This window comes from Typopeltis vanoorti, chromosome 26 (genome assembly GCF_054136105.1).
Source record: "Typopeltis vanoorti isolate ZY-2024b chromosome 26, IOZ_Tvanoo_1.0, whole genome shotgun sequence".
NCBI lineage: Eukaryota > Metazoa > Arthropoda > Arachnida > Uropygi > Thelyphonidae > Typopeltis > Typopeltis vanoorti.
The window spans coordinates 15,721,682-15,743,966 of NC_143574.1; the positions used below are offsets into that span (position 1 = coordinate 15,721,682).

General features: G+C 35.0%; 1 protein-coding gene across 7 annotated transcripts in view; it reads right to left on the bottom strand.

Annotated features, from left to right (window-relative positions):
- DEF8 (differentially expressed in FDCP 8 homolog) overlaps positions 1–22,285 on the bottom strand; it is a 165,270-nt gene that overhangs the window by 74,065 nt on the left and 68,920 nt on the right. For all 7 annotated transcript variants that reach the window (XM_090414992.1, XM_090414993.1, XM_090414997.1 and 4 more), the window contains 2 exons: positions 18,926–19,070; positions 6,124–6,188 (listed from right to left, as the gene is read on the bottom strand). In XM_090414992.1, the coding sequence (XP_090271118.1) occupies positions 6,124–6,188; positions 18,926–19,070 (210 nt within the window). The remainder of the gene's footprint in view (positions 1–6,123; positions 6,189–18,925; positions 19,071–22,285) is intronic.

Genomic DNA, 22,285 nt, shown 5'->3' on the forward strand with positions numbered 1-22,285 from the left:
TTACAGTAGGCCAACTTATAAGAACAAAAAAGTTTATGCACACCAGCAACCAAGAGAGTTGGTTCTTAGGGAGCATCAAACAAGGACAGCCAGTTCAAGTGTGGCTTGAAAGCAATGCACAGATCATATTTTTTAAAAATTTTGTTTGGCTTTTTTTTTTTTTTTTTGACACACCTAAACATAAAGAATAGCGATCGTATTACTATAATCTTTCAGAATAGAAGGGTGAGCATTAGGGGAAGGATTAAGAATTTTGTTAATTCTGCTGTAACTCTAGCCATTAGATAAAGGTCTGACATATATGGTTAAATTAAATTTAAGAGGAGTCTCACTGGAACAAAGATTAATGGTTCTATTTGATTAGTGTTAATAATAACATACTCTTGATACAGGGGATGATTTAAAGTTTTTTTAATGTATCTTCCCATGCAATCAGATTTTCTATATACTATAAAGGAAAAGTAACCATCAGGAAGGCATATCACAAAACTGTCTTGAAAGGCTAGACTGCTGTTAATCTCTTTTTCCATGGTAAATCGAATCTGGATGTTGACTATTAAGATGAAGGAGGAAAGAATCTAAGGCCATAAAGACAAATAGGGAACATATCCTATAAAGAAATATGGATGAATAGAGGATGGCTACAAGAGAAGCCAAGTCGAGAGCATTTTTCAAAATGTTCAATGGCAATGTGGATGGGGGAAGAAGAATCTATAATGGATGGGAAAGGAGAAGAGATCTCACATAAATAAATTGATATACAGTTTACCTAAAATCCACAAACCTAACAACCCCCTCCCCCTCAGACTAAGAGCAGATGCTGCACCCCCCCTCCTTATCCAAACAATTAGCTAAATCTCTTACCTCTCACTAGTTAACCAGGAAGTTGGAATTAAAAATTCCAACTTCCTGGTTAACTAAGACACCTACTTTTTTTTTTTTTTTTCCAGAGAACTAGGGTAAAAAAGTGAAAGTCAGCTACTGGAACTAACATGCATCAGCAGAATTCAAGATAGGCACATTCAATGTAGAAGAATGGCAGAAGAATCAGAGAGGTACCATATTGACATAATTGATGTTTACTGAAACAGAGAAGCAAAACAAAGATGAGATTCTTCTAAATAGCAACCACAATAAGTTATATTAGGTAATAATTATCAGGAAATGAAAAGGAAGGAGAACCACAATAATCAATATTAAAATGAAGATAAGCTTCTTGAATAGCAAACAATTTCAAGTAGTGATGGACAAACATCAAAATAGAAAACTGGACAATCAGACATTTGCTTGATAGTTGTAGGTTCTATTAAAAAAAGAAGTGAAAGAAATTTTTCAAGTCATTAGAGAAGGCAGCTGACAAAAAAAAAAGACATCAAATATTTCTGTATGTCTGGTATTCATTTCATTGTTAGAGGATCTAAACAACAGAGTAGGAAATGAATACCAGACACAGAAATATTTTGTGAAATTTGGAGGACAAAGCTCCTAATTTTGAGAAGTACCTTGTAGATTTCTGTTCAGGGTACAGATAGTTATCACCAAGTGCTAACATCAACATCCTTTCTTTTAGTGTTGCACAGTGATCAGCATTCATTATAGAAATTATGGACTTTACAACAGCATTATAAATAACTATTTTAATTTCCTGACGTTTCGATCTTCATATTAAGATCACCATCTGGAGTATATACAAATATAAAAGGAAAAGCTGATACATTACACACAGTAAGCTAAAGAAACAATGATTTGATCATCGGTTATTCTACTGGCATAACCTCTAGTGAAAAAAAAATTACAAATTAATTAATTATTTAGAAACTACATCAAAGCTAAATTCTATTTAAGATAACATGAGAAAAACATTCTTTCTTATAGATAGTCTTCTTTCAGTAACAATGATGTCCTACTTTTAACATTACAATGTTATTTTGATTTAGGATTATCTACAGTCCTGTTTATAGTTGACTCTTAGAGAGAAAAGTTCTGTGGGTAGAATATGTGCCTTCCATATTCTTGGGATTTTTAGACCATCATTATTGTTCAGATTGGAGTGGTTGATAAGAATCTCACAGGCTTCCTTAAATTTGCATTCATACCATGTTTTCGTGTGATGTGAGCAACTGGTGCTTTTCCAGTCAATTCTATGTAAAGTTCAGGGTATGATCAGAAAGGCCAGTTTCACCACAGTTATTATATTTAATGTGTTGTTTATGTTCCTTTTGTCTGATAGGAATTGTGCATCCTGTTTCCCCTATATATGGTATATTACAGGTGCAATAAATACGGTATACTCCAGGATGGACCAGCGGAGGGAGTGGGTCTTTGGATGAGTTGAGTAAGCTTTTTAATTTTGCAGGAGGTTTAAAGGTGGCTTTGAGGTTGTATTTTTGTAGTATTCTGTTTATTTTATCTGATGTCTCCCTTTAATGTAAGTAATGGTTATAGTTTTATTGTAGTCTGGTTTATCTTTGTTTTTTTATTGAGGTCTTGTAGAGAATTTTGTGTTAATAGTGTTTTGGCTGTAACTGTTTTTTAGAAAAGTATTACTGATAACTTTAAATTCATCTTTCAGCACATGTTCATTGGAGCAGATCTTCAAAGCCCTGTTTTTTAGAGTATTAAAGTTTAGGTGGCAAGTTTTTGTGTTGGGTGGTGGTAGGAGTTTATGTGTATATATTGGCCAGTATGTGTCGCTTTCTGGTAAACAGTGAAGGACTGCCAGAAGGAAGATGTGTGACAAGTGTATCTAGAAACAGAAGTGTGTTCCGTTTTTCAATCTCAATTGTGAACTGTATACGTTTGTGTTGTTTGTTTAGGTGGCTAAGGAAAGCGTCTAGCGGCCATGGGACCAGATCGCGAAAACATCGTCAATGTATCTAAGCCAGACTTTGGGTTTTAAAGGAGAGGAATCTAGAGCATGTTGCTCAAAATGTTCCATATAAAAGTTAGCAATGGGGTGGTGGGCGGTAATGGCAAGCCCATGGCTGTGCCTTCTTTCTATAGGTAGAAAACATTCTGCTTTGGTCTATGGTCAAGGGTGAAAACTTTTCAGACCACCCTCATATGTACTCAAATATACAAATATTCTTCCCTTCTCATCCACCCATTAGGATAGGTAGTCTCTTAATGAGGGGTTTATGACGAATTAATGCAGCTGGCTTGTCACTTCTCTGCTGCATCCTCTAAGGGCAAGTATTCGTGACTGCAGATCCGTGTATGTTCACGGGACTAATTTGACTGTTCTAAGGACGAAAAACCAAGTTTCTGGGTGAAAAAAAAACCCTCTACCTCGATACGAGACCAGCTAACTCATGGGAATCAACCCCAGATATTTCCCACCAAAGGGGCTCCGTCTATACTGAATGAGCTACGGAGGTGCTATACAAATATTACATAAGAAAAATGAAGGAATAAAAACAAGAACCAAACTTTTGCAAACTCAGTGGCATAGTCTAAAGAAAACATCATGCGATTCAGCCATGGAGGTGTATGGTCAAGTTCTGATTTAGAAAAATCAGAATATTAGGTTGGACTTAAGTTAAAGAGACAGTCCTGAAAACCAACCATATCGAAAGTTCCTAGTAAGTCAGTCAACGTGTGCCCTAAGAGAGTACACAGAAAAATGCAAGAAAGTTAAGCTTTGTGTGTGTGTAAAAAGTAGCTAAACAAAAGTCTTGGGAAGACTTTGATGAGAAGATGAAATATATATCAGGAAGGTGACAAAATGTTCTGCTGGCTATTGAAGAAGCTTAGAAATGGAGGAAGGAGTACTGCAAAAGGAATCAGAGATGATAAAGGCAATATGAAAATTAAAGATATTATAGATGGCTGGAAAAAATGCCATGAAACATGAAGTGACACAGCAGTGATAGAAAATATTTGATAAACATGAAATCAGGAATATATCAGTTATCCTTCCCTTTTTTTCTTTTCTTCCTCCTCCCCCACCAAGAGAGTATTCACTTACAAAAACACTTATTGCATTTATGAAAAAATGTGAAGGAATTTAATATGAAAGACATTTCTTACAAACATAATGCAAGTACATTAAACAAGGTTACTTCTATTTCAATCCCTAAAGACAAGAAATATAAACGGCTACTATTTCTTCTTTAATTAAACAGAAAATCCTGTGAGAAGTACTTTGAAATAGCAGAATATTAATTGCTTTTATTTAACTATAAGTCCATATACTATTTAAGAAATTATCCATTTTATTCCTTGATTATTTTTAGGAGGTCTTGATTCACATTATTCCATAACATTTGAGAGGTGATTAGTTAGTTTATGTTGCCAATCAATGTACACTTTAGCTTTGTCCAAAATCGGTTCCACACAGATTTTGGACAAATATTATTGTCCAATAATAACATATATTGTTCTAATTATATATATTCAATTCAATGCCAGTTTAATGCAATCATTATTTAATAATACAATGAATATTACAATAAATAATTCAGAAGAGTCCTTTAACAAAATTATACATAATTTTACATAGTCAACACTAATTAAAGCAATGTATTTTAATCATCATCGATTTATTGATATGTACCCCCAATGAGTGTTCAGGTTAGTACGACAGCAATACACAATTATGTTTACATTATTAATTTTCCAGCAACAATTTTCTTACAAATCAGTCTATTACTTGTGAGAACTCCAGTATTGTTATCTCTAACATTTTGTGCTTATAAGGCATTTCTGATTGATCAATCCGCCTGGACCTTTGTCTTTCTCTGGGTGTCTTACCTGCCATCTTAGCATCACACACCAGTTTTTCTAACCTTTCCACACCCATTCTATTTAAGTGACCATACCACCTTAGATAAGCTCTGCTTACACATTCTTGAATGCTAACAGTGTCAAGTTCCTTTCTAATATCTTCATTTTTAATATGATTCTGCCAATGACACCATCAGTTCACTCACCTAAATTTTCTCAGAACCCTCATATCTGTGGTCTCTAGTCTGTGATCATTTATTTCTAACCCAACTTTCACATCCAAAACTAGTTTGAACACTGTCTTGTGTGCTGCTAGTTTGGTATTTTAGCTAATTTGTTTCTTATTCCATATAAATTTATTCAGCTGGCTACCCACAATATCAGCTTAGCTTATTCTGTTGTCTATTTCCAGATTTAATCTGGATTTTTCACTAAAAACTGCACCTAAATAGCTGAAATATTTTACTTGTTTTATACGATCTCCATTCGGACTGCAGCTGAAGTTTTCTATGTGCCTGCTTATTTTCATAGTTTTGGTATTTTTATTGCTGATTTTCATGCAATTTCATGTCTTCTCTCCATGTGAATTTGTGCACATCTTAATGTTGAAACATGGTGTTAGTAATGACTAGTCCATATGTTGAGCAGAAATCCAGCAGATACCATTATAATTAGCCTTGCCCTTTTCTCCAAATTTTCGCAAAATATTCCTGTATGCTTGGTGAGATTAATTTCCTACTCTGCTGTTCATATCTCTAACAAGTACCACTTTTTCCATTTTATTTATTGTAGATGCCTGCTCTAATGACTCAAAAAATTCCTCCTCTTCTTCCTTAGAAGAACCTTCCCATAGAAGGTTCTTCTAAGGAATTTCCCCATTTTGAAGTCTGCCCACATGACTCTACTTGAAACCGCTTTCCAATCAAGAATTGGACCGTGGTTTCAAGTAGAGTTATGTGGAATCAAGAATTGGAAACACAATACGTAGCCATTACTTGACATCATCTGACACTAAATCTAGCTGCTTGTAAAAACGTTTACATAACGGAATCCCATCAAGGCTGAGTATAGTACATTAAAAACTTCTGCATTTTTGGTACTGGGCCTCACTTTTATATATTTTTTATAAATGCACCTTAATTTTTTAAATCCAATAACATCCATATACATTCACTATCTCATGCATGTTTGTGTAGAGATATTTTCCATACATTATTAGCATAAAGTGCAAGTTTCAAGTAAAATAATGTATGAATAGCATACATTATGCTATTCATACATTATTTTACTTAATGTATGAAAATACTTAACCTTAAGAATGCCAAATTAATATGCTAACAAGGAGTTATAAATAATAAAAATAAACCATTTTTAATAAAGTTATAAATAAAAATTTACCTTCACATTTGCACATGTCCGTGTAATAAGATTAAGGCACTTACTGTGACATTTAAATCCACAATCTGTAAATAAAGATCAGATTAAACTATATATTATGGTTTTCAATATCAGCCTTTAAAGATGATGATTCAAAAATTAAAATCATGTAGAAAAATAATTTAAAAGCATGTAAGATCTACTCATTCCAAAAATATCAACAAGTCAAAATTGTTTTTAATTGTCTTATTAAAACAAATCTGTGAAGCAAAACCAGTGATATAATTTATGCAAACTACTGAAGGATGTTGGGTTCCTTGAATATGTTGTTACTTGTGAAAACACATTTATTACTTTTTATACAATTTTAGAAATGAATTTCAGAAATTTTTTTAAATGAATTAAGGGCATATTTTAAAGGGCAATTAAATATATATATAAAAGAGTTAAAGTAGCAGGCATAATTAGATGTATTTTCCTAAATTTCTTATGGGCATAACTTAAAATTCCCCCATCTGCTAATCTGGGTAAGTGAAAAATTAGCATAGATGAAGAGCAAATGGTACACATTTACATTAACATATTTTTGATAGTATTATAAGCAAATTGGTTTATTATTCTGTGAGCAAAATTATGGGCTGTTTTCCCTTTCAGATTGAAGACATATGGAAGTAGTAATTTCCCTTGACAATACCACAGGGTAACATCCCTATCATTTAAAAAAAAATTTTTTATTAAGTTCTTGCTTAAAATTGTGGATAATATACAACATATTAGCCACAATTTTAAGTTTTAAAGACATTAGCTTAGTTTCGTACCAGCGGCATGGAAAGGGTAAGATTTTCAGGGTTCAGATTATTTCAAAAACTAGTGAAGAGTGCTAAGTTTTTAAGGCTATTCTGAAATATTCTAAAAGTAAGGAATTGCATGATGCAAATTTTGAAATTTCCAGGGAATGATCTTTTTTGCACTAATACTAATAAAACTAACAATTAAACTAACCCCCACCTCTTCTGATAACTTGTGAACTAAAAATTCTCACCTGTCAAGGATGAGCAGATAGGCACTGATGATCATACAAAATAAAGACAGAATAAGTGAAGATATTAAGAAAGGAGAATTAATGAAATAATAAGTTGATTATATAATGTAAAAATACGCCAACTTGATTCATTTAAAGTACTTTAAATGACCAGTAACTATTAGACTTTGGAAACAACTACTGTACTGAATATCTACAATACAGCTCTAGTTATATTCTATCACAACAGAGAGAAAGCCTTATAATATCAGGACAAGCTAGAAAATTATACAACGGTGATCTGAAAAGTTCTCAGCCTTGACCAAAGATGGCAACACTTTTGGCAAGATTTTTTCTAAGTTGGTACATCTGTCACATAAACAGCCATGTGAAATTGCAAGTCATTCTATCAAGTAGTTTGTTTTATACTGCTGTCTGAAGCAAAAGTGTTGTGATATCCCTTGAAATGGATAAAATTGAGTATCGTGCAGTTATAAAATTCTTTGGAAAAGAAGATTTAACGCCAAAAGAAATTCATTTGAAGTTCATAAAAGTTTATGGGCACTCTTCTCCTACATTTTCGACAATTAAGAAATGGGCTGCCAAGTTTAAACGTGGCCATACCAGCCTTGAAGATGATCTAAGTGAAGGAAGTCCAAAAAATGTAAACAACACCAGAAATCATTGATCAAGTGCACGATATGGTATTGGATGACCAGCGAGTCAAAGTGCATGAAATTCCTGAGATTATAGGCATTTCAAAGGATTGTGTAGGATATATTTTGCATGAAGAATTTCATATGAAAAAGCTTTGTGCAAGATGGATGATACGCTTGCTCACAGCAGATCAAAAATGCACTCGTATAAAAGGGTGAAAGGGCTGAAGCTGTATAACTGAGAGGAGACCTCCACATAGCCTTTAAAGGAATGCGGAGAACCGACCAGGGCTTCTGACCTAATGTCCAATCCTCACCTTCTCGTGGTGCACCCTGTTGGGTATCTACTTGGATACTGAACGAACGAGGATGGGCTGGCAATTTGGGATTTAGCCGACCAAATTGTATTCTTATTGGTTAAACCAAAATAAAAAAAATGATGGTACAACATGACAAAATTTCAAGGCACCCGTTGTTTTCGCCAGGGAACCAAGGCGAACAGCGAAAAGTCAGCTACTGAAACAAATCTGAAAACCAACCCCAACTCAACATCACCAGAGTTAAAGATCGGTACTATCAACGTAAGAGAAGCCTGAATGGCAAAGAAATGGAGCTAGCTGAGGAATTAGATAAGTACCAGATCGACATAATAGGGGTGACTGAAACAAAAAAGACCAAAACTGGTGAGATCTTTCTGAGCAATAAATACAAAATGTTATATTCAGGCAATGACAATCAAGGAAAAGAAGGAGTAGCCATAGTATTCAACACAAAGTACGAGGCTAATCTTCTTGAATGGCAGGCAGTCTCAAGTAGAGTAATGTGGGCAAATAGGAGAATGGGGAACTGGACAATGAGACTTATTTGTGCCTATGGTCCCACAGAAGGTAGGAGTGGAGGAGTTTTTTGAGGCTTTAGAAAAAGCAACTGACACAATGAAAAATGAAAAGTTGGTCCTTGTTGGGGATCTAAATAGCAGAGTAGGAAATGATTGTCAGACATACAAAAATATTTTGAGAAAATTTGGAGAAAAGAGCAAAGCTAATAATAATGGCAAATATCTGATGGATTTCTGCTCAGGAGATGGACTGGTTATTACTAATACCATGTTCCAACATAAAAATGTGCACAAATTCACATGGAGAGAAGAAGCTAGGAATAATAAAGTCTCATTGACTATGTTATTGTTAATAGTGATGTTTTCTCTATACACCCTGGTGCAGGACACCAGAGTGTACAGAGGATTTGAAATTGGAAGTGATCACTATTTAGTCTTGAGTAGCATAAAATTGAATTTCATATTGAAAAGAATAACATGTAAGGAAGTTTTAAAGCGAATAAAAGTTGAGCAGCTCTCAGATGTGAACTGTAGACTAAAATACACAAAGATTATTGAAGAAAAAAATGAAAGAGTTTGAGAACAGGAATCAAACCTTCAAGATCCAGAGGTAAACTCTGAAGAAAACATTGATTGATTCTGCCAGAGAGGCATGTGGTGAGGTTGTCTGCAAGGATAGAAAAATCAGAACTCCCTGGTGGACACAGGAAGTTAAAGAGGCAGTGAAGGAAAAGAAGAAAGCATAGCAAAAGTTCCTGTCAAATAGGTCAGCTTGTGCTCTTAGAGAATATGGAGACAAATGCAAGAATGCTAAACACCATGTAAAACTAGCTAAACAAAAGTCATGGGAGGACTTTGGCAAGAATATAGAAAATAAATATCAAGAAGGTGGCAAAATATTCTGGAGGTTGTTGAAGAAGCTTAGGAATGGAGGAAAGAGTGCTGTAAAAGGAGTTAGAGATGATACAGGTGACATGAAAACTGGAATAAAAGATATCCTTGAAGTATGGAATAATTACTTTGAAAAACTGCTAAATGAAGCAAGCAGTGATGACAGCACAGTGGTAAAAAACACTGACCAGGCATGCAGTCCAGAATACATATCCATACTTGAAGTAGAAAAAGCCATCAAAGGCTTGAAATGTGGAAAGGCAGCAGGAGTAGATGATATTCGACCAGAAATGCTGAAGTATGGTGGTATAAGAGTCTTACAATGGCTGCACTGCATAGTTCAGAAAGCCTGGACAGAGGGACGAATTCCCGATGATTGGAGTAGAGCTCTCATAGTACCCATATATAAAAAGGGAAATAAAACTGAATGTGAGAATTACAGAGGTATTTCCCTACTGAGTGTTCCTGGCAAGATCTATGCAAGTATACTTGAGAAACGGTTGAGAAGAATTGTGGAAGAAAAGCTGGGTGAAGAACAAGCTGGATTCAGGCCAAACAGAGGGTGTCAGGATCAGATCTTCACTTTACGACAAATAGTCGAGAAAGCATATGAATATAACAAAGATCTGTATTTAAGTTTTGTCGATTTGGAAAAGGCATATGATAAGGTGCCAAGAGAGAGAAGCTATTCAATACACTGCAGTTATATGTGCCAATGGGGCATTATATCAAGCAATACTTAGTCTTTATTTCAGTTGTAAGTCAGCAGTTAGAATTGAAGGAAGTACAGGAAGATGGTTTAATGTTAAATCTGGTGTGAGACAAGGATGTACATTATCCCCTCTGTTATTCATTATCTATATGGATCATTATGAAGGAAAGTGGTATAAAAAATGATATCAAAATTTGAGATGTTATTGTCAGCTCTTTGCTTTATGCGGATGATGTTATACTTCTAAATAAATCCCCTACAAGTCTGCAAGATTCTCTGACTAAATTGAATAGCTGTTGTAATAGATATGGTATGAAGGTCAGCAATAAAAAGACAAAGACAATGAAAATAGGCAGAATCATTGAAAATGTCAAATGTGTTGTGAATGGAGAACCTGTGGAACAAGTAAAACATTTCAGCTACTTAGGCACGATTTTTACTGAAGATAGTAAATTAAATATGGAAATAGACAACAGAATCAGCAAAGCTGGTATGGTGGGAAGTCAATTGAATAAATTCATATGGAATAAGAGAGAAATTAGTCGGAATACTAAATTAGCTGTATACAAGACAGTGTTCAAACCAGTTTTAACTTATGGATCTGAGAGCTGGGTCAAAAGTAAAACACTTGACCAAAGACTAGAGACCGCAGATATGAGAGTCCTGAGAAAGATTAGAGGTGTGAACAGATAGCATCAATGGCAATATCATATTAAAAATGAGGATATTAGGAAAGACCTTGACATTGTCTGCATCCAGGAATGCGTTAGCAGAGCTAATCTCAGGTGGTATGGTCATTTAAACAGAATGGGCGAGGAAAGATTAGCAAAACAAGTGTTCTCTGCCAGGTTGGCATGAAAACGACCCAGAGGAAGACCAAGATATAGGTGGATTGATATGGTACAAAGTGCCTTAGACGATAGAAATATAAGATCTGATAATGTTGGAGTCTTGACTGGTTTGGAGGAAAATTGTAGACAGGAAGTTAGTAATGATATTATTTTTTCATGTAGTACAATCATATCCTGTATACCCCTTGTGGGTACATGGCAGGAATTTGATAATGATGATGATGATGATGAAAATCTCTGAACAGTACTTGGAGCATTTTAACAAGAATAAAACTGATTTTGTGCATTGATTTATTACTATAAATGAGACTTGGATTCACCATTACACACTAGAGTCCAAACAGCAGTCAAAACAGTGGACAGAAGCCGGTGTTCAGCACCAAAGACCAAGTTGGTTCCATTAGCAGAAAAGGTCATGGCATTGGTGTTTTGGGATGCTAAAGGCATTTTATTTATTAATTATCTTGAAAAGGGTAAAACAATAACCAGGGAATATTATTCCGATCTTTTAACCAGACTAGATGAAAAAATTCATGAGAAAAGATCTGGTTTGCAGAAGAAAAAAATCATTTTTCATCAGGACAATGCACCTGCCCACAAAGGTGTTTTGGCAATACGAAAATTAAGGGATCTGCATTATGAATTATTGGAACAGCCACCCTATTCCCAGGATTTGGCTCTCTCTGACTTCTATCTCTTCCCAAAACTAAAACTCTTCCTCGCTGGTCAGCGTTTTTCTTCGAATCAAGAGGTGATTGCAGCTATTGAGGGGTATTTTGCAGATCTCACTGAGAATCACAAGAGGGTTGGGATAATAGTGCTGGAGCATCACTGGAATAAATGTATTAATCTTAAGGGAGATTATGTCGAAAAATAAAAATAATTTTGAAATTATAAATTCGTTTTTTCATTGCTAGGATGAGAACTTTTCAGCCCACCCTCATAGAGGAATCGCTACTTCCTGCTACACTTAAAATCTATAATAGAATGCTTCTAACCCAAACAAAAACATATGTAACATCTCGTCTGCTTAAAAAAAAAATCAAGCAGGTTTCTTACGCTGTTGAACACATCCAGTCTTGGATTCAAGCAACAGACAAAGGATGCTCAAAATTCTCAGTTCATACCCTGGAAAATAAGTAACATGACCAAAAAGAAATGGATTTCAAGGGTTGGATGAGAATTTTGAACAACCCTTGTCTGATTTAGCATATAATTTCTCATAAGTCATGAGACTGATTTAGCATAGAATTTTGATCCTAGTGGCAAAAGCATGACTTTCAAATTAAACAAGTAGAAGAGAAAATCAGAAGACAATAAAAAAATGTGTGATTTACTTGTGCATGTACAGAGTGGCATGATCTAAAATACATTAAAGTCCTAACTGTGCAAATTTAATCAAGTCTTAATTTTAAAAACTAATGACTACAGAATATGTGGAGAACTATTTTCCAAAACAGGGATAACTTCAGACCATCATTTCTGTTCAGAATCAGATGGTGAAGCAAGGTTTCACAACTCTTTGTATAAATGTTTCATAAGTTAACTACTTTTGTGAAGGATCTTAATCTTCCAGAGGACTTGATGTTTGGAACAGTCAGGATTGCAAGTCCTGACTGTTCTGCCTTGTGGAATTTAATGTAATGTGTCCCTCGTGGCAAACAACTGCCAGTTTGGTCAAAACATAATCCCCACCAGCACGGAATTTGATATTCTCCAGGGTGGGTTCAAGGCAGATGTTTACCCTTTGTAGAACCCACACACAAGCAGAAATCTTGTTGAGTGGACTGGGTTTTGAAATTTATACTGAAGTTGCTGTAGACAATATGGCAAAAGTTTTAAATAAATAAAGTCTCATGTGAGTAATAAATCTGTAGTTAGTCATTATTTATAATTAAAGCAACAGCAGATCTATATCAGAATTACCATGCAAGAGTAAAGGTCAACAGATGACTGAGAACTTTACTATTTCCACTGGAATTCTTCTAGAAGCACCATATCTTTTATTATTACCCTTGACTGTGTTTTCAGACTCACAAGAAATGGATATAACGCTTGAAGATTCAACAGGCCAAGCTCACAAAAGCAGTTTCTGCTTTACAGATGATAATGTACTAATCCACTATAACATTCAGACTGTTCAAAACTGCCTAGTTGATTTATGCAAATATGTAGCACTAAGTGAATTTGCAGTCCACATCAGTAAAATTAAAATGCTAAAAAAAAAAAAAAAACAGAACTGAAGGAAACATTAAGCTATTCACATCCTTGAATCACATCACATCCATGAAGAAGTGAAAGATTTATTTGCATCAATACTCTGTCACAGTGAAAAAACCATCATCATCATCATCATCATCATCATCAAATTCCTGCCATGTACCCTCAAGGGGTGTACAGGATATGACAGTACTACATGAAAAAATTACATCATTACTAACTTCCTATCTACAATTTTCCTCCAAATCAGTCTGTTACTTGTCAAGACTCCAACATTATCAGATCTTATATTTCTATCGTCTAAGGCACTTTGTACCGTATCAATCCACCTATATCTTGGTCTTCCTCTGGGTGGTTTTCCTGCCAACCTGGCAGAGAACACTTGTTTTGCTAATCTTTCCTCTCCCATTCTATTTAAGTGACCATACCATCTGAGATTAGCTCTGCTAACGCATTCCTGGATGCTGACAATGTCAAGTTCTTTCCTAATATCCTCATTTTTAATATGATATTGCCATTGATGCCATCTGTTCACGCCTCTAATCTTTCTCAGGACTCTCATATCTGCGGTCTCTAGTCTTTGGTCAAGTGTTTTACTTCTGACCCAGCTCTCAGATCCATAAGTTAAAATTGGTTTGAACACAGTCTTGTATACAGCTAATTTAGTGTTCCGACTAATTTCTTTCTTATTCCATATGAATTTATTCAATTGACTTCCCACGATACCAGCTTTGCTGATTCTGTTGTCTATTTCTATATTTAGTTTACCATCTTCAGTAAAAATTGTGCCTAAGTAGCTGAAATGTTTTACTTGTTCCACAGGTTCTCCATTCACAACACAGTTGACATTTTCAATGATTCTGCCTATTTTCATTGTCTTTGTCTTTTTATTGCTGACCTTCATACCATATCTATTACAACAGCTATTCAATTTAGTCAGAGAATCTTGCAGACTTGTAGCGGATTTATTTAGAAGTATAACATCATCCACATAAAGCAAAGAGCTGACATTAACATCTCCAATTTTGATATCAGGTTTAATACCACATTCCTTCATAATGTGATCCATATAGATAATAAATAACAGAGGGGATAATGTACATCCTTGTCTCACACCAGATTTAACATTAAACCATCTTCCTGTACTTCCTTCAATTCTAACTGCTGACTCACAACTCAAATAAAGACTAAGTATTGCTTGATATAATGCCCCATTGACACCATATAACTGCAGCGTATTGAATAGCTTCTCTCTTGGCACCTTGTCATATGCCTTTTCCAAATCGACAAAACTTAAATACAGATCTTTGTTATATTCCCATGCTTTCTCGACTGTTTGTCGTAAAGTGAAGATCTGATCCTGACAGCCTCTATTTGGCCTGAATCCAGCTTGTTCTTCACCAAGCTTTTCTTCCACAATTCTTCTCAACCGTTTCTCAAGTATACTTGCATAGATCTTGCCAGGAACACTCAGTAGGGAAATACCTCTGTAATTCTCACATTCAGTTTTATTTCCCTTTTTATATATGGGTACTATGAGAGCTCTACTCCAATCATCGGGAATTCGTCCCTCTGTCCAGGCTTTCTGAACTATGCAGTGCAGCTACTGTAAGACTCTTATACCACCATACTTCAGCATTTCTGGTCGAATATCATCCACTCCTGCTGCCTTTCCACATTTCAAGCCTTTGATGGCTTTTTCTACTTCAAGTATGGATATGTATTCCTGACTGTATGCCTGGTCAGTGTTTTTTACCACTGTGCTGTCATCACTGCTTGCTTCATTTAGCAGTTTTTCAAAGTAATTACTCCATACTTCAAGGATATCTTTTTCTCCTGTTTTCATTTCACCTTTATCATCTCTAATTCCTTTTACAGCACTCTTTCCTCCATTCCTAAGCTTCTTCAACAACCTCCAGAATATTTTGCCACCTTCTTGATATTTATTTTCTATATTCTTGCCAAAGTCCTCCCATGACTTTTGTTTAGCTAGTTTTACACACTGTTTAGCTTTCTTACATTTGTCTCTGTATTCTGTAAGAGTAAAAGCTGACTTATTTGCCAGGAACTTTTGATATGCTTTCTTCTTTTCCTTCACTGCCTCTTTAACTTCCTGTGTCCACCAGGGAGTTCTGATTTTTTTATCTTTGCACACAACCTCACCACATGCCTCTCTGGCAGAATCAATCAATGTTTCCTTCAGAGTTTGCCACTGAATCTCCAAGGTTTGATTCCTGTTCTCAAACTCTTTCATTTTCTTTTCAATAATATTTCTGTATTTTAGTCTACAGTTCACATCTGAGAGCTGCTCAACTTTTATTCGCTTTAAAACTTTCTTACATGTTATTCTTTTCAATATGAAATTCAATTTTATCCTGCTCAAGACTAAATAGTGATCACTTCCAATTTCAAATCCTCTGTACACTCTGGTGTCCTGCACCAGGGAGAAAACATCACTATCAACAATAACATAGTCAATGAGACTTTTCTTATTCCTAGCCTCTTCTCTCCATGTGAATTTGTGCACATTTTTATGTTGGAACATGGTGTTAGTAATAACCAGTCCATGTCCTGAGCAGAAATCCAACTGATATTTTTCATTATTATTAGCTTTGCTCTTTTCTCCAAATTTTCCCAAAATATTTTTGTATGTCTCACTATCATTTCCTACTCTACTATTTAAATCTTCAACAAGGACCAACTTTTCCTTTTTCATTGTGTCAGTTGCTTTTTCTAAAGCCTCAAAAAATTCCTCCACTTCTACCTTAGTAGAACCTTCTGTGGGACCATAGGCACAAATAAGTCTCATTGTCCAGTTCCCCATTCTCATATTTGCCCACATTACTCTACTTGAGACTGACTGCCATTCAAGAAGATTAGCCTCGTATTTTGTGTTGAATACTATGGCTACTCCTTCTTTTCCTTGATTGCTATTGCCTGAATATAACATTTTGTATTTATTGTTCAGAAAGATCTCACCAGTTTTGGTCTTTTTTGTTTCAGTCACCCCTATTATGTCGATCTGGTACTTATCTAATTCCTCAGCTAGCTCCATTTCTTTGCCATTCAGGCTTCTTACATTGATAGTACCAATCTTTAACTCTGGTGATGTTGAGTTGGGGTTTGTTTTCAGATTTGTTCCAGTAGCTGACTTTTCGCTGTTCGCCCTGGTTCCCTGGCGAAAACAACGGGGGCCTTGTTTAACCGGGCGACGCCCCAGCCGGCATGAAATTTTGTCATGTTGTACCATCATTTTTTATTTTGGTTTAACCAATAAGAATACAATTTGGTCGGCTAAATCCCAAATTGCCAGCCCATCCTCGTTCGTTCAGTATCAAAGTAGATACCCAACAGGGTGCACCACGAGAAGGTGAGGATTGGACATTAGGTCAGAAGCCCTGGTCGGTTCTCCGCATTCCTTTAAAGGCTATGTGGAGGTCTCCTCTCAGTTATACAGCTTCGACCCTTAAGCACCCCCAGTGAAAAAACAAGAAGAGAAAATCAAAAGCTGGATGAAAGCACAAAACCCTTCAATTCAATAAAAGCCTAATTAATATCTGGAAATCTGTCTGTACAAAACAACTAGTTAAGCCATATTTACATGTGGTTCCCAGACATGGAACATCCCCCACTCAACATGCAGTTATCATCAATAGCTTTGGGACATGTCTTCAATCAATATTAGGATATTCATGGCAAGATCACATTCTTAACACTGTCATTGTTGAAGAAAGCCAGCAAAGACCACTAATAGAAACAATTCAGAAGAGTCAGCTAAGATGGTTAGGACAGCAATTTAGACATCCACCCTCACTTATGTTCAGTGCTTTCTACCAACCAACTAAATGGCACAGAGGAAGGCCAAGAAAACAGTTTTGGTAATAGTATACATAAATAAATTTCTTTTGGAAGATGAAGCTCATGAAACATCTAGCATTTACCAGATGGCACATAATAGAACAACTTGTTTCAGCTTCAATTAATAGACTATCTCCATGAGTTGTTATATGCATATTTCTGTATATATTTCATTATTTATACTTGAATAAACTATACACAATTTTGACAATAAGAAGGCAAGCCAGAAAAGGCATTTGAAATAGTAATTACACACAGAGAGAGAGAGAGAGAGAGAGAGAGAGAGATGCTGCAATTTTGTTGAAAACAAATACTTTAATGAGGAAGAAGGGGATAAAAAATAAACAGCTTTGATACACAGAAATAAATACAGCAACAAAAGTTAAATCAACAAAAAAATGAAAATCAGAATAAAGGCAAAGAGAAACGTATATATACAATGATACTGCATACAAACTGAATTCATTAAATACTATAATTTGATAGCTTAAAGGTGAATACACTCTGCAGAAGTAAAGTTTATTTCATAAGAGCAGATTTAAATATTTTAATGATATTCTGTTATTATACAGATGAGAGAGAGAGCAACAAGAGTAGTTCTGTATTTTAAAGAATTCTGCAGGTGATAATACTGTTCCTATAATAGAGCAGCATTCAACTTTGAGCTTAAATTTAAGTCATAAAATCTACCCAAGAATTAGTCTTCTGGGCAGCAGTGCAATATCAAAAAATATTTGTAACTTCACAAAAATCTTGATACTGCACTGCTGGCAAGCAGTGCTCTTTTAAAGAGCAATGTTTGCTCTTAGGGGTAAGGAAGCATTTGGTTGAACACTAGCCTACAGTTCAGGCTTAGCTCTATTTCATCAGGAAAGGCATCATTAATTCCCCACTTTCTTAAATCTGTTAAACTATGTGCAGCAGCTATTCAACTCTCCTCCTCAGTTCAACTACAAACTCAGAGAACAAATTTTACTTTCTCTTCATTCATCTCTTCTACTGCTATATTTTGGAACAGTGTTTCCCAATATATTATAGATAGAACAATCTACAGGTCTTCAATGTTAATAAGTTTCTTTTTCTTTTCAACTTTCTCTGCATCCCTAGTGTACTAATGTACTATAGGCTGAGGAACGCTTTTGGGATTACCATAATGTAAAAAAAAGACTTATTTGGTCCCTTAAAAAGTCATCTATGTGGGCATTGCTAACATTTATAAGGAATTACAAACATAGCAAGAATAGATCAAATGTAATGACTGAATTTTTCCAAAATGGCATCAATATCTGGTTCAATATTAAAGAAAATGAATCCAGAATCAAGGTAGATATATAAAATGTATTTTATATATATGTTACACACACACACACACACACACACACACACACACACACACACACACACACACACACACACACACACATTGTGTGTGTGCGCGCCCACATGTGCGTGTGCGAGTGATTTATCTTTGAATTTTATATATTAAAATCTGGCATTACTTTTTCTGACAGTATATTTTTCTAAAGATGAAGAAAAGGTTTATTTCAGGTTTTTTTTTTTAAATCTTATTTTATTTAATTTTTTCACTAATTTCATCAATTTTTCTTTACCGGAAACAATATCACAAAAACAACACATTTGGTCAAATTGGGCAAACATCTGAAGAGACAGCATGGTACTATATTTAAGTACAATTCAGGATGAAAGTAAAGTTTTAAGACAGTATACAAACATGTAAAACATACATAAAATAATAAACCATTAAAAAGTACTGACCTGTACAACTATACCAACCATGAATCACTCCAAAAATAACTTTACAACACTTCTCACAATACTGGTGGGGTCTTTCTAAACATTTTAATTCAAATTTATGTCCCATAACTAATTTTCTATCTGGAACAGTGTTTGGTGATCCATCCTAGAATTTGAACAAAAAAACATTTCAGCTAATTTCACTAATTAGTAATAATAGCTTTCATTTTATAAGCTGCTCTACCATACACTGAAATTTTGACACTTATGTTTTATAACTGTATAATACTGCACATTTTGTAATTTATTATATCAAGAAAATTGACACACAAATAAATGCAGCGATGAAGACAATGACAGGTTGTGTCAAATCTGCTCCTCTCTATTGGCTTCCAACTTTGAGCAATATTGCACCACCGAACCTGCACAGACAAGATGCTCTAGTAAAACAGTACAAAAAAATAAACAGCAATCCCCTGTTACCAATATGTGAAGACCTCCTATATATACGTATAAATCGCCTTAAATCCCGATGGCCTCCACTAATACTGGCTGAAGAACTAGTAAATAGCAATTTCAACATTAATTCGAAATGGCTAGAAACTTGGAAAGAAAAATCACCACCAGACTTAAACAAGTATATCCTTCCCAACCAAAATTCGAAAGGGATTGAGCTTCCTCATCTATGGAAAAGCTTAAATAGAATAAGTGCAGGATATGGTATCTGCATAGACAGCATACACAAAGCGGGGAAGATCACCTACACCCCAATGTGACTGTGCAGCCATAAACCAAACCATCTGGCACATTGAGGAGGACTGCAGCATAAGAGCCTACCCTGATGACCCGAGAGACTTTTTTGAGGCAGATCCTTCAGCTCTTGAATGGCTAGATGAACTAGACTTAAAATTTTAGTGACTTTTTTTACCTGATATTTGTATATAAATAAATAAATTTATTTATTTTTTTAGGGTCACTTACAAGTTAAAGTTAAACAGATAGTCACTACAAACTGAAGACTTTCACATAGTCCTTTAAAGAATGCAAAGAATAGACTGAGGCTTCTAACATAATGTCCAATCCTCACCTTCTCATGATGCACTCCATTAATAGGTATCAACTGGATACTGAATGAACAAGGATGGACTGGCAATTTGGTTACCTAACACCAAACTGCATTCTTATTTGATTTAAACCAAAACAAAATGACAGTACAATATGATAGAATTTCATGCTGGATGGGATGCTTGCCAGGACAAACAGACTTCATATTCTATATACAAGATTGAAAATTATAAGTCAAAACCCCAGTAGCTCATACCAAAAGTGCTAAAACATGTTTCAGTTACATTTTATTTCTTTAAATTATAAAAGATCTATCATTTTTCAAAACATGATGGACCTTGTTGATTATTTAAAGAAAAATGATGTAACTGTGATAATGAGGTAAATAAATAAGCAATGCTACATCATAAAATTTCTATGCAACCCAGTTATCCTCCAATTCCATTTATGGCTATCTGTAATCTATGTAACCAATTCATGGTATATGACAAGGGCGACTATTCCAGGTGTGCTAGGTGTGTGATGCTCATCCACCAAACAGCAATATCACCGATATTATATTTTTGTATTTACTCCCCTAATTGTTTCTAGACTTCGCATAATTCCTAAAATTAAACACAATACACTAATGCTTCATGATGAGGACAATTTTTGACTTGTAAACATTGCATCATATTGTGTTAATAGCTCTGGTGTATGTTCAAAATACATACACCTTTGGACCCTTTGAAAACATGAACAGATTAGAATTTTAGAAGAAAACATTAGCATTTTAGTAGTTTTAAACTGCTTAGAAGGCTGGGCTGGGTGAGCTCTGATACAATAGCAGCTAGAGGCTAAGACTCATCCTCCGCTTCCAAATTTTACACCTTTGAGTAATTCAAATACACCAATCAAATAGAGCATTCTCCTTCATTATTGTTTTCTAATATACATTATCTTAAAACAAACACATTGTCCTGCACTCTGTGCAGATTTGGTTACAATTAATTGTATTCAAAGTTACAAACAGTTAATTGCATTAGACCAACTAAGATGAGTGCTGATGTAATACACATTTTTAAAACTTTCATACTGACGCAAAAAGAAAAATGCAATCATACAGTCAAACTGACGTGATTCTTGTAGTGCAGGTTGCATAATCCATGACAGCATACTCGAACAAAATGGGGATGCAACGCCAATTTAAGTGGAGCAGGACAGGTGGGGATGTATTTTGAGGTGACATTCAAGGTAGGTGGGAAAAGGGCAGGTGAATGTGTGTTTTTTTTTTGAGGCAGCAGGCTGGGTGAGTGCTTTTCAGGTGGGAAAGGTAGGTGTAAATTACATTAGCTCCCAAGGTTCACAAGGCCAGGATGTTTGGTTCTTGGTGTCTGCATTCTGGCACTGGTCTTTTGTTTTGGGCTTATTCCTGGTTTTTGTTTGCGTGGGAGTAGGGATCTGTTTATTTCACTGACTTTAACTGATCGGGTTAGGTCTCTGAGGGCTGCAGGCCTTCGTTTTCACTGACTAAATGGTCAGATTAGCACCTGACCATTTAAAGTCATTCAAATGAAGAAATCATAACCTGAACACAAATCTCACATACAAAAACATGAAAAAAATAAAATAAAAATGCTGGCACCAGGAAGCAAACATTTCTGACCTATGGCACTTGGGAGTTAACATAATGTACTATTTTGAGCCACTTCAAAATACAAATGCATCCTGTCAGGCACTTCATAAAACACACACTACCATACCAACATACAACACCACATTCATTCATAAAAAATAAACTCCAATTCCTAATATAACATGTACATATCTTTTTTGAAATTCAGTATTTTCAAAATTTGCCAAGGAATTGTTTTTTCTAGCCCACTCCATGGAAAGACATTTGTTTCTGGTCATCAACATGGTGGCATGTAAGTTACATCGTGGTTATTGGAGAGCAAGCTATAATCATATAGTTATACCAAAGTCACCCCAGTAAACACCGTTATAGTGATATCTTGCTCCCTATAACAAACTAGTAAGAAGTTCTAGTAAAATTCATCCCTGCAATATCAATGTTAATTGTGTCATCTTCATTTTCTAGTGTATATCCTAATGTACCAGATATTATATAATGTCTAGAAAAATTAATAATTAATATCAGTTTCTTTTTAAAAATTTCCTTCCAAATGGGTCTATTATTTGTCAAGTTTCTAAAATTTCACCAAATCGCACACTTCACTCATATAACGCACCTAACTACATCAAATGCCAATACCTGTCTTCTGGATTTCTCTCATTTGTTATTTCTGTTTCAAACACCTGCTTTGTCAAATTTTT